This window comes from Salvelinus alpinus, chromosome 33 (genome assembly GCF_045679555.1).
Source record: "Salvelinus alpinus chromosome 33, SLU_Salpinus.1, whole genome shotgun sequence".
Lineage (NCBI taxonomy): Eukaryota > Metazoa > Chordata > Actinopteri > Salmoniformes > Salmonidae > Salvelinus > Salvelinus alpinus.
This window is the reverse complement of record NC_092118.1, coordinates 19137008-19154576: the sequence shown is the minus strand read 5'-3', so window position 1 is coordinate 19154576 and position 17569 is coordinate 19137008. Positions and strand designations below refer to the sequence as shown.

At 43.4% G+C, this 17569-nt stretch overlaps 1 protein-coding gene across 9 annotated transcripts; it reads right to left on the bottom strand.

Moving 5' to 3' along the window:
• Positions 1–441: 441 nt before the first annotated feature.
• LOC139563123 (zinc finger protein 821-like) lies at positions 442–17562 on the bottom strand. 9 transcript variants are annotated; one of them, XM_071381421.1, is made up of 6 exons: positions 17435–17562; positions 7381–7500; positions 7156–7252; positions 6308–6406; positions 5597–5763; positions 442–5424 (listed from the first exon to the last, which is right to left on the bottom strand). In XM_071381421.1, exons 2-6 carry the CDS (start codon positions 7416–7418, stop codon positions 4509–4511), a joined length of 1317 nt encoding a protein of 438 aa, XP_071237522.1. In that variant the 5' UTR covers positions 7419–7500; positions 17435–17562; the 3' UTR covers positions 442–4508. The 9 variants fall into 9 exon arrangements, with proteins under 9 accessions (XP_071237522.1, XP_071237519.1, XP_071237521.1 ...); XM_071381418.1 differs by having other exon boundaries at positions 7156–7256; positions 17435–17561; XM_071381420.1 differs by having other exon boundaries at positions 7156–7256; positions 17455–17545.
• Between the last annotated feature and the right edge of the window lie 7 nt (positions 17563–17569).

The following is a 17569-nucleotide window of genomic DNA, read 5'->3' as shown; positions in this document are numbered from 1 at the left end:
TCCAGAGTTGTGTTTTATTTGGTCTCTTCTTTGACTGGTCCACATGGAGAGATATGTGGGTCCTGGAGCTTGTTCCAGGGTCATAAACCATCTCATCTGCAGCTTTGGGTTATCAATGATTTAATTACCACAGAGGTCAAACTTGAGTTTCAGGATCATGTCTGAATTACCTATAGAGTTGTTTAACTACAGTACAATACACCAGTGATATTTTCATTCCTCTCATTCCATGTTCCTGCTCTGTTCACACCCCAGAGTTAGCATTGGACAGCACTACTCTGTCTAGGTGTTAGAGGTTTATGACCCTGTCTGTGTCTGCCATGAATAGAGAGGCCATTGTGGCCTGGAGAGAGCCAGTCCATTTGAGTGGCATGCTTTATTTGCTGACTATAGAGCATAGGGTGAACTGAAAGAGAAGAGAGATTGACTTTACTACACAGCGCGGGTGTCAATGTTTATTTCCACATTCTATTCCTGCTTTTAATATGATCTGTACATCTGTTAATCCAGTAGCAGAACAGCTGCCGTAAAAGTACTATTCTGAGAATTGTGACAACAGAACTAGCATAGTGTTCTCCTTTTCACTTTTGTTTACCCTCATTGATTTTGGCCTTCTTAAAAGGATTTCCTTTGTAAACATGGACATCAAGAGAATATCCTGATAGACTAGTAAAAAGGCCAAAGTTCAAAGAACAGTCTTGATTAAATTGAACAAAAACAGGCAGGCATAGAATAACAGTAGAATACAAATGCAGTTTCACGACATGCAGTGCTAATCCAGACTGTCACGCTAGGTAGAGCTTTAAACAGTGCTGTTCAAAAGCACAAACAGATCCTGGGAAACTGTCAATACCATTTCCTTTGTAGTATTTTAATGTCGAAGAGCGTACTCCACATTTTCCATAACATTATTCCACTGTGTGAGGATGACACTGATTTCAGCTGCCAGTTCAAATCAGTCAGAATACCCAGTATTCATTATTGAAAAGGTGTCCATACGTTTAGTACTTGGCAGAAATTATACAGATTTTGTAGCAAAGTTACTGACCATGTGTGACGACACTGTCTGCAGCATGGCTCTGCTCTCTGTGTATCTTAAATTAGGATAGTGATATGACCCTGCTGAAAATAAGTTAATGGACCAGAGCGCTGAATCTATGGCCAAAGAGGCCTCATCGCCTGAGTTGCACAATTCTATACATTTGAGTCCATTTGTTTTTTCCTGCACTCTGCATAGTTTTAATAGTCAAATTTCCCTTGGAATAAACAGCACTGTTGCATAGAGGTTTGAACCGCTCCTACACTCTTAAGGACAATTAGAATATAATAGCTTTTCCCTGTTGAGCGGGATACTATTCTGTTGTGGGCTTCAGCCTGGTAGTGGCTCAAACTGAGAACCAGTCTTAGTTCCTGTCTTGAGGAATACTCCAGAAAACTAATAATGTAATGTTGTCAATGTGTCTGCAGAGCTCAGTTGAGAAACATTGCGTATCAGAGGTTACCTTTGAGGAAAGAAATTGAGAACAAATGACCAAAGAGAAGGAAAAAACAAATACATACAGTACAGAACCAAACATGGCAAAATGTGTAATTGCATCTTATATACACACCAAACAAAATATCCCCCTTTTTTTTTTTTTACAAAATATATATTCACATCATGTTGCATAAATATCAATTGGAATGAGGTCAATGAAACAGATAAGACCAGAGATCTCTCCCAACTGGTCGAGGGTCAACAGGTTTAATAATGAGTAGAACATGCTCATTGGAGAGGAACTCTGCAAAGTGAGATCACTTGAAAAATGCAGAGATTAGTTATTTAAAATATAGCATTTACCCTGACATATGAGCATTTTTAAATACGTTGGCTGGGTGAGGAAGGAAATATGACAATTTGGGGCATTTAGAAAAATGCTAGTAAATTAGCAGTCCTAAATGTCCTAGAGGTAACTAACATATACAGAACACTAACAGCAGCAAAGATTGGGGTTTGATGAGCCGAAGATGCATAAAGTAAAAAGGAAATTATTACCAATTACTTGGCAAAGGTTATGGAGTGTTGAGAAGGTACGAGGGAAAAACAGATTGAGGAGGGTCAATGTGACTAATAAAAGGCAAAGAGACCTACAGTAGTGGCAGTATACAGTTGAAGTCGGAAGTTTACAAACACCTTAGCCAAATACATTTAAACTCAGTTTTTCACAATTCCTGACATTTAGTCCTAGTAAAAATTCCCTGTCTTAGGTCAGTTAGGATCACCACATTATTTTAAGAATGTGAAAAGTCAGGATAATAGTAGAGAGAATGATTTATTTCAGCTTTTATTTCTTTCATCACATTCCCAGTGGGTAAGAAGTTTACATACACTCAATTAGTTTTTGGTAGCATTGCCTTTAAATTCTGGGTCAAACGTTTTAGGTAGCCTTCCACAATAAGTTGGGTGAATTTTGGCCCATTCCTCCTGACAGAGCTGGTGTAACTGAGTCAGGTTTATAGGCCTACTTGCTCACACACACTTTTTCAGTTCTGCCTGCAAATTTTCTGTAGGATTGAGGTCAGGGCTTTGATGGCCATTCCAATACCTTGACTTTGTTGTCCTTAAGCCATTTTGCCACAACTTTGGAAGTATGCTTAGGGTCATGACCCATTTGCGACCAAGCTTTAACTTCTTGACTGATGTCTTGAGATGTTGCTTCAATATATACACCATTTTCCTGCCTCATGATGCCATCTATTTTGTGAAGTACACCAGTCCCTCCTGCAGCAAAGCACCCCCACAACATGATGCTGCCACCCCTGTGCTTCACGGTTGGGATGGTGTTCTTCGGCTTGCAAGCCTCCCCCTTTTTCCTCCAAACATAACAATGGTCATTATGGCCAAACAGTTCTATTTTTGTTTCATCAGACCAGAGGAGATTCTCCAAAACGTACGATCTTTGTCCCCATGTGCAGTTGCAAACCATAGTCTGCCTTTTTTTAATGGCAGTTTTGGAGCAGTGGCTTCTTCCTTGCTGAGCGGCCTTTCAGGTTATGTCGATATAGGACTTGTTTTACTGTGGATATTGATACTTTTGTACCCGTTTCCTCCAGCATCTTCACAAGGTCCTTTGCTGTTGTTCTGTGATTGATTTGCACTTTTCGCACCAAAGTATGTTCATCTCTAGGAGACAAAGTGTCTCCTTCCTGAGCGGTATGACGGCTGCGTGGTCCCATGGTGTTTATACTTGTGTACTATTGTTTGTACAGATGAACGTGGTACCTTCAGGCTTTTGGAAATTGCTCCCAAGGATGAACCAGACTTGTGGTCTCCAATTTTTTTTCTGAAGTCTTAGCTGATTTCTTTTGATTTTCCCATGATGTCAAGCAAAGAGGCACTGAGTTTGAAGGTAGGCCTTGAAATACATCCACAGGTACACCTCCAATTGATTCAAAATGTCAATTAACCTATCAGAAGCTTCTAAAGCCATGACATAATTTTCTGGCATTTTCAAAGCTGTTTAAAGGCACAGTCAACTTAGTACATGTAAACTTCTGACCCACTGGAATTGTGATACAGTGAATTATAAGTGAAGTAATCTTTCTGTAAAAAAATGTTGGAAAAATTAATTGTGTCATGCACAAAGTAGATGTCCTAACAGACTTGCCAAAACTATAGGTTTGACTCCAACCTAAGTTTATGTAAACTTCCGACTTCAACTGTATATTGAGTTGAAGAGAACATGCTGGAATGAAGGAGAATGTTGCTCAAAACAGGGCTCATTAAATAGTACAGAATATTCTGAGCATAGCGGATAGAATTGTGATGTATAGAACAGGCCCGTTTTCTATCGTTCCCGTTTTCTACCATACATTTCTGAATGTTCTGTCCTGTTGAATATTCCCCCAGTAAGCATATCCTAAAGATATAAACAAATCCTCAAACGAAGGAAACAACCCGCATTCTCTTCTGTAGTGTACGTGTAAAGAAGCTTGGAGTCAGAACGTAGACCAGAGGGCTCGTCCTCGGCCCTTACTGAGGTAGTTGATTGGGTGGATATGAGCTAGCCAGAGCAGAGACCCACGTTGGCAGCGTGAGACAGAGAGAGGTGTAAACTCCAGCGACTGGGCTAGCAGAAGGGACCAGAGGCGAGGGAAAGAGCTATGGGCTACGTGACTCACTCCCACCACTAAAGGTCCATGTGCAAAAGATGGAAGGGTGTAACTGCTCTTGACACAATGGGCTGCTAAGTCAAAGTCTGCTAGCCCCCTGAACAGATCAAATCTCTTGACAACATGCTTTATCAATATCATTAAGTGAAACATTCTTGACCCTGCTAGTCTGTAATAAATTAATGTTATTTGTTGACACAGGAGTTTGGGTATCAAGTCGTTGGACACAGAAGCTGCTGGAATTTCAACCAGCATGGAATGGTTCCATCTGTGACCATGGCAACCCATAGGCGTAGTGGAGTAAGTCATTGTAACTGTTAGTGGTCCAGTGTGCTGCCCCCAGTGACCTGGTCCTGCTAGGGCAGCTTCATGAAGAGGCTGTTGTCCAGAGAGGGGACAGGCATGGGGCAGGGGAACTGGAACAGGCTCATGTCTGCCGTCAGGGCGGCCATAGCAGCTGGGTCATGCTCTATCTGACCTCTCAGGGAGGGGTCAATCTTCTCCAGCCGCCGTTTCAGTCTCTTGGCCTCTCTCTCACGGATCAGCCTGGCCTGCCTCTTATCTGGCGTCTCGTTGGCCCTCTTCATCCGCATGGCCTCCCTGTCGCGGAGAAGCCTCCGTGTCCGTTGCTCCTCTGTCTCCTGCAGCCTCTGCATCCGCTTGGCTTCACGGTCCCGCAGCCGTCGCAGCTCCCGCTCCTCAGGCGACTCGTGCTCCCGCTTGGTCTTCTTGGCGGAGCGCTCGCGCTCTAGACGGTGCATGCGTGCCTCCACCGGCTCGTTCTTCCTGCGCATGGCCCACTTCCTCATAGGAGACTGGGCGTCCACCAGCTGCTGGTAGGCCACACAGCTGTTGCACACCAGCAGCACTCCGGCCGGGTGCACAGGCATGGGGCTCAGGATGTCTGGCAGCAGGGGTAGGCCTGGTGAGGGGCTGAGGGCGTCAGGGAAGGAGGGGGGCGAAGAGAGGAGGCTGTGGTGCAGCGAGGGGAGTGGGTGGCCTGGGAGGTGTCCGGGACCTTGGCCATGGTTGTGTCCCTGGTTGTGGCCGGGGTTGTATCCCGGGCCGTGGTTGTGTCCCGGGATGTGGCCTGTGCCAGGGTTGTGGTTTGGGCCGTGTCCTTGGTTGTGGCCGGGCCCGTGGCTGTGTCCCAGGCCATGACCGGGGTTGCCCATGGGGCTGCCGGAGAGAGACCGGGACATGGAACAGTTCTCATCTCCGCTGCTGCATTCCATACTGCTGCCTGTGTTCAGGATCTCTCTGAGCTTCTCCCTGTGTAGGGGGGCAGAGACGTGAGTAGTTACAGGACACAGCTGTTACAGGCTAGCTCAGACAGACAGCCTAACTCTGTAGATAACCCATGTCATTGTGTGTGTGAAAGGCTGAAGCACTAAACTAGGGTATAGGGCTGAAATGAGGTAGTAGTGGTGGAGGAGGCACAGACCTGTTGAAGTTGTTGGTGTCGGTGAAGCGTGTCCCACACACAGCACAGTTGGAGAGGCGGTCCTCAGAGTGGATGAGAAGGTGGCGCCCCAGGGAGCCTGGCGAGCTGAGCGCGCGCCCACACACTGGGCACACGTAGTTCTTACTGCTGCCCATCAACGATGTGTGCTGCTCCACAGAGAGAGACAGGGTGACAGAGAAAGAGGGAGCAAAAGGGAGAGAGATGGAGATTTATAGTCATTTAATTAGGTAGACCACAATCGTTTTCTTTGTCAGTGTCTTTTATAAGCGACATAAAAAAGTGAGGGCAAACCCCAACAGTGCATATCTAAAAATACACATTGTGGCATAAACATATGTGGTTAACACTCCACCATCATGTGAGAAAGTACACAAATGGAAGGAGGAGGAAGTGGTTGTTGGTAAACGTTTAATTCTGGCTCAGTTACAAGACACTGGCATAACAACTTAAAACTGGATGAAACATCCAAAACTTAGCTTGACACATAACCCAGAGACTGATCACATGACTGGATCATAAGTATCCTTCCCTCTTTAGTGAAGTGATGACAGTAGCTCCTAGGAGGTTTAAAGGTGATAGTCTAACCCTAGCCCATTATCCCGCCAATCCAACCGCTGAGGCTAAGGAGGCTTTGGCCCCGTCTGAATACTTGGTGCCATGGTGGGCTGTCTGGTACTGTACTGTCCTCACCTGGTAGACGTGTGTGATGAGCTGCTCGGGGCTGCTGAACTCCAGGGTGCACAGAGGACACACACAGCTGTTCATCAGGTCGGCCCCCTCCTCGCTCTCCTGAGAAACACAGAGGCATCAGTACTACTGTACACTCAGATACTGTGGATGCTATGTGGAGCTACCATACATATCTGCTTCATCAGTAATATGTATGCTAATGATTGTGTAATAATACAGTAGGTTATGTAATGGTGGTTCTGCCTACACTGAGAATATAGGGCAAATATTAGAAGAGGATTTAATGTGTACATCTAAAGGGTGGATATGCTCATCCTCTCTACAGTACCTCTATGGCTGGTCCTGGGAGCAGGAATCCTGAATGGTAGGTCATAAGGTTGTATGTGTGTGGTTGTGGTGTTGGGTGGGTTGAGGGTGAGAGAGATTTACCCTCAGGCCCCCAGTGACTAATTGACTGTCACTATGACACACTGTATGACTCTGCCATGGGTGTGAATCACACCACACAACCTGAGATGCTTTCGGTTTCTGGGGTCTGAAAGTGTGAGGATATTCTGTGAATCGCCAGTTTACAATTTACAAACGCAATGTATTCAGACTTATTCTTGTGCTGCATCTCTTTCTGTAGGATTATTGAATAACATAATTCTGGAAATGGACAGTGCGGGGTGGGGCAATAACCTTTCCACATAAGTCTAGAAGGCCAGATGACCCTGAGATCTGTAGAACACAAATCAGGAAGGAAGTGCATGTGTGAATCAGCAACCAGGCAGGCCTGCACTCAGTGACCACACAGTGCTAGGAGGAGAGAACACCCCTCCATGGGTAACCCTGACAGTGACACTCACTTCTTTAACTCCCCTGTGGTGTGTTCTCTTGGTGGAGGTCATGTGGTCGTCAGCTGAGGTGTTGGAGGATGAGTCGTGGTTGTCCAGGTCGCTATCACTGTCTTATATGGAGGCAAACACAGTCCTATCAATATAGACAGACAACAGAACTAGTCATATTCTCTCACGACACCCCCTACAGAGAGTATGTCACATTAGGGTCAGGGAAATGCCCTAAATGCCTACCTGAAACGCTGTCCTGTTGGGAATTGTTGCTGTGGCATTCGGTGTCCTCAATGAAATCTTCCCTGCCATCCATGTTAATAGTGTGGAGGGGGCCTGCAAAGCCGGTGCTGTGGAAGGGCCCTGTGAACAGAGGAGTCACAGGGAGATGATAAGACCATCCGAGGGAGGGGTGGCCCAATTTAACTCTAGGCAAATCCACCTGATTTTAAACACTTAAAACACGGAAGCCAAATGCAGAAACTACGGATACACTTCCTTATCATAATTCATATGCTCGCCACTAGAAATCCCTGCATTAGCATGTTTCTTTTCGCCGATAAATCCTGAAAAATACACCATATTACTGGCCTGCTCATGTGTCTGGACCTTGTAGGCTAACAGCTGAGAAAAAACCCAGAACTGATCCAAATGGTTGCCCAATCAGGCAGGTTACATGCAGTAATTTCTAAATGAACATTTAAAAACGCTAGGCTTTTGAGCGTTATTCAAATGACATAGGCTATTCACTGTAGTTTACGCCCTAGACTAGAGTTTTGTACTCAATTGAAAACAATAACATTCTTCATTACATTGTGTATGTGTTGTAGCCTCGGTAGGATACATTTCTTGTCCCTAAAAAACTGAAATAGGGTAGGTTTTCCAGCTGGTACCAGGGGACTGGGAGGGAGAGCACTCAGCACAGCCTCAGGAGAACACAGTGTAGGCTACCTATGATTTCCTGATCAGATAAACTTGTTTTTCCTTTCGTAAATTGACTGGATATATTCATGGCAGTATTAAGCCTAACATTGAGCTTATGAATTATGAGCTAATATGCATATGTTTCTAATTTAGGAGATCAACATCCCAAGCCTGTCTGTTGTGCAATTACGCACCTGGGATCTCTTCGTATTCAATCTCGTGGAGTCCCAGAAAAAGCCAGACTACAAAAGCTTGCTGGACACTTATTTTCTTTAACCTACTAAATTAGCCTATTAGAGGAGAGATACCTGCTTGCTCTTACCTGCTGAATGTAAAATAGGCTACAGCATTAAGAACAGGCAGGGAGAAGCCCATATTTTCCTATAGTAGGCCTATCTTAACACTGGGCTACATCCTGACAAAACACATGAGTGGCCTGCTTATGTACCTTTCTGGACCTTCTAAGCTGTTCAGAATAGTCCCAAACTAATCGAAATGGTTGCAAAATCAAGCCTAGGCTGTAGTAATATGCTGTTTTTATTTTGACAAAATAGGACATGAGAGGTTATTCAAATTAGCCTACATAACATGGACAATAATTGTGTACTCAATTGATAACAGTAAAACTTTTCTTGCACTTTGACTGATAAATATTGAGCTTCTTACTTCGGCTACACATTACTAGCCTCTTTCAGCTGTTCTCATTCACAACAGGCTATAGCAGGGGTAGACAACACTGGTCCTGGAGTGCCGCAGGCACTTCATGTTTATTATTTAATCGACCTGGAGGATCAGGTGTGTTGAATTTAGGCTGATCAATTATTAAACTGATCAATTAGCTCAGTTGGTCAGGTGGGGTGCCTAGTTTGAACAAAATCCTGCAGTACCTGTGGATTGTTGAGGAGAGAAAGTGCATTGGTGTGATCACTTTTGGCCAGTTATTATGATAACACTGTTGCACTGATGCATTGCAAATAGTTGCACAGGACAGAGAGATGAGCACAGTTGAAAAATAAGACCCAAAGAAATTGACAACCATTAGAAAAATGGAAACCACTTGAGCAATGAGGCAATGACATGCTGTAATAGATGTGCAGGCAATATGGTGTTTGTTGTTGAATTGCAACATTTAAATACAGTAGGAGTTACTATATTGCTTTACATTAGGGCTACATTGATGTATTATTTGCAGTTGTCACTATGACAATGAACATTCCCTGAAAGTACCGAATGGTCTGAACCAGTATCTGTGCGTTAGAGAATGCATGGTCACCTTATGGAGAGATAATAGGCAGGTAGGATACGTTGATCAGTTGATTGACAGGTGTAGGACTTCAGAACAATAAGAACTTTCCTCTAGTGTGGATGCTCACCAACATGTTATAGTTATGTAGCCTATAGTTTATCATTATAGTTATTGGCTTTGTGCCTGGCCCTTAACTCTGACAACACAACTAACGTTATTATCACAACAGAACTAGCCTAGTAGGTCTAGCTAACAGAGAACTTGAATGAAATAAATGTAAAATTACGCTTATATACTCGTTTACTTGACTTTTAAACTGTATACTATAAAATGACTCCAAATAATTGACTCTGGCTAATTTGCCAACGGCGATCCATCACTTCCGTTGTTTGGCTGTGCCCATAGTAACGTTTCAAAAATAAGGGTGGTTACGATGGGAAAGTGTGACAACTACATGTCGACTTTCTTCCTTTTTTTAATGTTCTTAAAACGCAACAGACACAGACGCAAACAGGACGCAAATGAACATCTTAAAAGGCATCGGGTAGAAGTAAATTAATAGACAAATAAATATATAATTGTATATCTTAAATGACAGCGTTTGGGAATTTGGTTATATAACCTTGAAAGGCCATTCAAAAAACGGAAGATCGAGGAACCAAGGCAAAATGGGCGGTCACTTTCCATCGTATTCTTGATTGAGGCTAACCTCAATGATATAGAAAAATATTTTTATTGATTTGATATCGAGTCAGGTGTGTATAATATATTGTATATTATATATTACAAGACAATGCAGGAAAATACAGCTAGTAGACAAAACCTTGAGGTAAAACGTGCTAGGCATAGGAATGACAGCCCTGGAACAGAAGATTGACAGGTCAGTAGTGCAAGGCGGAGCGTGATCATGAAGTCAGGGGAAGACATTTCTAGAGCACAGACCTGTAATATTTAACATGGAGGGCATAACAAACACCAGAGAGCCTGGTGTGTAGTCTGTACTTCAGTTACCTGGTGTAGGTGCTGACTAGCCACAAAAATCCAAGCAATCTATCACACATAGCCTACTGAAGAAAGTGCTTCAGATTAGAATAGCAAGCCTATCCAGCATTAAAGGAGCCGTAGCTACACACATAAACCCAGCATAGCTGCTATAATACACTAGTACAAGACGGTTGTAGAAACACAACAGAATACATGAAAGACCTAAACCTTTAAACACAATCATTCACCTAGCCTATATGCAGTTGACAAGGATGCTTTAAAATTCACTGACATGCCAATATAATGCTGCATCAACACATCGCAGAAGCGCACGTTGACACATGCACACATTCACACAACCAGACCCCCAATTTTCACAGAAGCAGAACAAACACACACACGCTTATCCAGGCATGCTGCAGTCCCAGGGGGAAGCAGCCTGCACTCCTTTCCAGTAGCAGCCTGCAAGGCAGTGTTTCTCCCGCTCTCAGTACCACCCACATACTGCACAGCCTGGCTCACCCTCTGTCCTCCCTGCTCATATGCAGCTCTGACTGTTCTATATCCATACCAGCAGCTCTGAGGGGGAGGCCAATACATCACCAACGGAGCCCATATGTGTCTGCTTAAACCCCTCACATGGCGCTTAGCATTTTACAGCATCTCTGCTCATTGCATTCGTATCCCATTTCCCCTCCGATCTACACCCAAGCTTGACACGGTTGTGATGGGAGCACAGGACCTCTCCAGTTGTTAGTGACAGTACACTCATGCCTGAGGACCTCTCCTGTCATCAGTATCAAAACAGGATCAGTATACATTAAATGGGAGATTTCATTTTGATCATTTTTATTTATCTCGAAGGTAAAAATATATATTTAAACTGCAACAGTTTAGGTTCCATAGCCCTCCAGTTATCACCCTCTGCTTCTGAATGCAATGAATTCCCCCTCCCCTTCCTGTCCAGTCTTTCCATTCAGTGTGATGGAAGGAACATCTCTCATCCAGTTACCTGAGGCTGGCAGAGGTAATTACAGCCTCTGTTCTAATCCTGGAGTAACATACCACTGAGGAGCATGGTCTGTGTGCGAGAGGGTTGAGGAATAATCTTCAAGTATCATTTTTTTTAAACTCCCCTCTAATCTTCACAGGGCTGTCATTCCTGCATTAACTTTTTAGCAGAGTATAGAATGTGAAAATAGTTTGGGAACATTTGCCATAGTGATCCAGGCACTCATTAGCATTGGTAGAGTGGGTCTGATTGTTGAACTATGAACTGCTACAGACTGGCTCCACAGCCAATGATTGATGTGTGAGAGCTACCCCACCCCCACTGCTAGGGTCTGTCTGTACATCTGTCTCTTCTCCCTCCCGCCCTCCCTCCCCATGTCTCTGCCACTCTGATGTTATCTCTGAGTCTGCGTGTCTGTAGGCAGGAGGTGACGCAGTGTCTGACTGAATCCAGACAAAGACAAACTCATCAGCCAACAGACACAGAGGGGGAGAGGAGGAGGAAGGGGGGACAAAACAAAACAGACAAAAGAGAGAATGCCAAAACTCTACTCAAACACTAAGCAATGGGGCTCCTGTTGAATTCAAGCTCCCCTCTTTTTTACCCACCCTCTGCTCCAACACACACAGTCACACAATACTGTCTGAGTCTCCAGGAAGTGCTGGGGCCCCTGCCTTCCATCTGTGTACAGGCACTGTGGTGTTCAGGACCATGGGAATGGTGAAACACAGACATCAGCTAATCCCAGACTCCCAGATCATTTCTCACTTCGCCTAATTGACAGCCTGGTATTTAATTAAGGTGATCCCTTTTTCTCCAGAATCCCTCCCACTCTGTGGAGCCCTACTCCCCAGTGAAGTGTCTGAAATGATCCCAACTCCGCTCTCAGACAAATCAACAGAAAATGACCCATCTGTATGGCTTCCTCAAGTATGTGTGTTGTGAAGATGATACATTATAGATCCACAATGAAGACTATTCTGATACAACCTGAACGCATGCTATCAAAACAGACCTGTTTATAATCACCAACCCTTTCAGGGCTAATGAGACTTCTAACAGAGCTGCGGTTTCCCCTGCTATGCTTTCCCTCTACCCCAGCCATGATTGGCTCAGACAGGCTAGCTGATTAGTTTTCCCATGCTGGTAATGTCTGTGCTCTACATCGAGGGACATTTCACATCAGTTCACAACACACACACACACACACACACACCACTTTTAAGGATTATAATAATGTTTAATTCGATGGTGGGTTAAGAAAATGGCCGATTATCATTTTATAAACTATGTGGTATGTGTGTGTGTGTGAATTTGTCTTGGACCAACTGTATGTGGTCATAGGAAAGTGCGAAGGTCTGGTTCATTCTGAGGATAATAAAAAAGACAGTTATTTCATAACTATCAGTCAGAAGTAGTACGTGAAGCTTGTAGACATCACTGTAGAAGCCCCCCCAAAAACACCTTAGGATTGATAATGGGTGTTGTTTTACTATACTGTGTTTGAACAGACTTCTATGGACCAATAAGTCTAGAAACACAATGCATCCTTACTGTGTTACTGTTTCCCGTGCCAGATGATGTTATTAGCACATAAGAATTATTGAGGCCATTAGAGCAATACGTATTTCAACACCATATTTAAAACAAACTAGACTCGCCTACCTACCTACAGCACCCGATGTCACAGGAAGGCCAAAAAGATCATCAAGGAAAACAACCACCTGAGCCACTGCCGGTTCACCCTGCTATCATCCAGAAGGCAAGGTCACGTATTAGTACAGGTGCATCAAAGCTGGGACCGATAGACTGAAAAACATTTTCTATCTCAAGACCATCAGACTGTTAAACAGCCACCACTAACATAGAGGCTGCTGCCAACATACAGACTCAAATCTCTGGCCACTTTAATAAATGGATCACTGGTCACTTTAAATAACACAACTTGAATAATGTTATCCTACATTACTCATATGTATATACTTTATTCTATACCATCTACTGTATCTTGCCTATGCCGCGCAGCCATCGCTCATCCATATATTTATATGTACATATTCTTATGCATCCCTTTACATTTGTGCGTATAAGGTAGTTGTGAATTTGTTCGATTACTTGTTAGATATTACTGCATTGTCGGAACTAGAAGCACAAGCATTTCGCTACACTCGCATTAACATCTGCTAACCATGTATGTAACCAATAACATTTTATTTTGAAAAGGACCATAAAGGCTACATGGTCATCTCACTGTATCGTTGGGTTCGAGCCCCTTGTGTGGACTTATGCGTCCTCAGGCATCCAGTAGCCTACACTATGAAGGATCAGCAGGCCAATACATCATGCTCTCAGTTTGACCTTCTAGCATGCATAGGAAAAGGACATCATCACCATCAGTAGAACATTTTGTCAGGCAACTACACAGCTACCAAACCTGTGGTACCTAGCCTATACCAGCTCTGGAATAGTCTCCCACTGGAATTGGAGGAATGTTGCTTGCAGATAGCCAAAGTAGCTAAAGTAGTCAGGGACACTAAAAAACACCCTCCCCTAAGCTGGTGACTATGACAGAGACAACAGCACTCATGGAACAGAAACTTTAAAATAGAGAAATAAAACGTGTTTTAGTGGCCACAGGCATTGACAGTGCCAGTAGTATGACCGACATTGCTATTCTCCACTGGCTGTACTGGTTCTGTATCTGAATCTGAGATGTGGAGAGCTTATCCAGAGAAACAGAAAGTACACTCAGAGCAAAAGCATGTTGTACCTAGTTTAAACTGACACTATACGAGGGACAACATCTTAAATGGATTCTGAGACCAATAAGGGTGAAATCTGTCCTACTCTCAAGACTAACATTATTTGCATTGACATTGGTAGGCTATATCATACTCTCAAAACAAGAGTTGAGAACAGGGACCAGCATGCCACAGCAGGTTTTCATGCTGTCTCAAAGAAAGAATCTTCTTAAAAACCACCAACATAAGCGCCGGTAAACACATGGAAATAACTATCTGAATAGTTTCCCTCAGAGAAAACGACCTGCGCATGCAATTGTGAGGTTGTCATCTCCATACAAATATTAATATCATAGTATTAGTAGCCTAATAATGGTTCATGATCATTTGTTTGGTTCAAAGATACAGACAGTCGTCAGTGTCACGCTCGTTGATTCAATGTATCATCAAAATTATTAAAATATTGCCGTCGCCCCACATAGGTTGAACAAAAACAAGGTTGAACAAAAACATTGTATCAGGCGCTTGTATCAACGATGGTGATTGACACATTGTCTTGCAGTTCACAATTGCAACGGTGGCGAAAACAATCGTCTAGTTAGATGGATGGAAATGATCCTCCTCACTACTTTTCAACAAGTAAAAATGTCATTTACAATATCTTAGATACCTACAATTAACTTTGAAGGGGTTGTTCTGTTTTCGCCTGGACATATTATCCCCCACTCCCGGTTGGAAAAAAATCGAATCTCCTCCTAGCCCAGACAGATTTGAAGATTCCCCTAAGCAATCCAGCTGTATTCCGTAAAGGGACTCCCTTCTGAGAGTACAACAATAACACTTAAATTATTTAAAATAAATACCAAATACCAGATGATCAAAATGGTCTACCCAGGCAGAGATGAACACAGCTTACACCATTGGTGAGAGTCGGAGTCATTTAAATGAATACAAAACAAATAGCCTAAACAAATAAAAATAAATAAAAGCACAAATGGCCTGGTTACAATCTGATTCACTTAAATTTAAAGCAGTCGATCTAGATATATTTTTCAAATTATAGAAACTGGGAGAGTCCTATCCAACCCGGACTGAGATATTATTTGCTCAGCACCCCCGAGCAGCTACAATCCTGCGTTGCTGTCGCTTTGCCAATGCACTGCAGCGATACATAGGCACAGCTTCTTCTTCTTCGGTTATAATGAAGTTCGCACATTTTGTTTGCGCATGCCGCCATCTACTGTGCGGTAGTGTGTGGTCGATCATGTACATTTTTGTGATACAAAAAAAAGGGGGGAAATAAATAAAAATTAACCACCAACTAACCCTACACCCATTTCATTTTTTTTTTTTTATCACCACCCCATTCCACTACTTTGACCCTAACTGATGCTACACCAGGCCAACGGCCTGGGAGGACCGGACTCTCGTTCAACACACCTTGTATCTCTTCCACAGTAAAACATTATACACCCAAGTACTGCCACCACAACATCTACTTTCTGTGATTTACATTCCATTTCTGCAGTACAATTTATAACCATGGCAATGAATGCTAAGAAGTCAACCTTACTGAAGCACAAATTCAAATCAGTCTGTCTATCCGTTCACCACGCTCATGCCGCAGTACTGCTTGCAGAACACGCACTGATGGCCTTTTTCCAATACCCATCTTCTGTTCCTTAGCCCAATTTAGTAGTCTGGCTATCTCCGGCCTCTCCATGCTCCCAAAATGTGCCACAATCGTCATCCATCTTAGCAAACAATCTCGGACTGCCTCCCTAACCTTGGTATGGTCTTGATTTTCATCCCACAGGCACAGCTGATATCTATGTTCACAAAATGCGCACCGCATTGTGGGATGTTCAAAACATTTGAGGGTAGATAACCTGTGATGACATAGGAGCAGTGAACTACTGTCAACTGCCAAAAATGCATACAATAATACATTGAGCCTACTTCTTTCTCTCCTCATTTCGTATATCATAATATTTGAATATTGCATATTTTTAAAGGATTTTAGGCTGCATGTTAGGTGATTTTAAAACATACTGACAATTTTAATATTGTGAATTTTAAATAGGCCTATATTCACAAAGCCCCCCAAAAGTAACACAATTTACACCAACTGATTCAATGACAGGGTTGCAAAATTCAGTCTGCGCTATCTCCAACATTACGTGGCACGTCGTGCACTTCAGCCTCTACCAAGAGGTGTAGACCTTTATGGTACAGGTGGTACTGCACTCGATTCACCCCATAATCACAGCATTGCTGGTTCAAAACCTGCTCCAGCTGTTTGCTCCGATTTTGGAGAAGGGAAGTCCCAACTGGCCGGGCTTGCAGCGGGGTGGTTTGCGACTGTCAAACACCTTAGCTGTTACACTAAGAGATCAGAATCTTAAGGTCGCTACACCCTACAACCTTCCTTCGAATAGTCTGGCTTGCACTTCTCTAGTTCCCCGTGCCTGCACCCTTGGGGCACAGGCGCAATCGGGGACATCCCATTTCTGACACCAGTGTAGCGAAGTCGGAGTGGTACCTGGGACCTTGCCATTAGGCCAAGAGATCCTAAACTCTTTTGATGAGGTTGCTAGGTGTTGGGTTAGGGCACCTACACTACTGGTACCAGCAGTGGGAAACCCATGGTTTTTCTGGCCTTTGATGGAAGTTTTCCCCTGTTCACATTCTGGTTTGTGCATGGGATACTTTTCTGGAGAATATAGTGCCTCCAAGTATGGGAGTGTACTATTGCTTCTGCCAAGAGGTCTGGACCTCTATGGTACATGTAGTAGTGTGCTTGTTAGTCCGAAACCTGGTGACTCTGGTTCAAACACCCTTCCAGTTGTTCCTATTCAATCTATGTACAGTATATTTTCAGATGGCAGAAAGAAATGTATACTTCATTAAAAAAAGAAGAAAAAAAAGAAAAGCTACGATGAACCCATGTCCTGATTGAACTTAGTGCGGAATTGTCTGTAAAGTACACTAGATGGAGCCCACAAACCTCACAAAATTACAAATGTCATAACATTACATGTTGACGTCATCACTGACTGCCACGAGGTGAGGCGTGCAGACCGCAGCACGACGTTGATAGACAATATTACTCATCCGCACATTTCGGACACATCTAAATACAACAACATAAAATACAACAAAGAGTTACCTAGCTAGGTAGAACACCAGCCAAGCAACATAATCAGACTGTGGCGTGCTATAATACCAATACTCGAAGCGTGCATTAATATCTCTAAACGTCTCACAAGTGCAGCTAGAAAGGCAGGCATATGCTAGTTAAAAGGTTATTTAGCTAGCTACTAGTAGCTATAGCATTATTGCAGTGGTAAAATAAACATGTTCGTATAACCAAAATGCTTACATACATACCAGCAACCCACGTTACTCACTCAAATATCACATAGCAGTGTCGAGGCTGGTGGATTTGCTAGCTAATTGAGAGTTATGCAAATAATTTGCGCGCTCGCCTGTTTGAGGTCTTCGTTCCTTTCTCATTCCATTCCA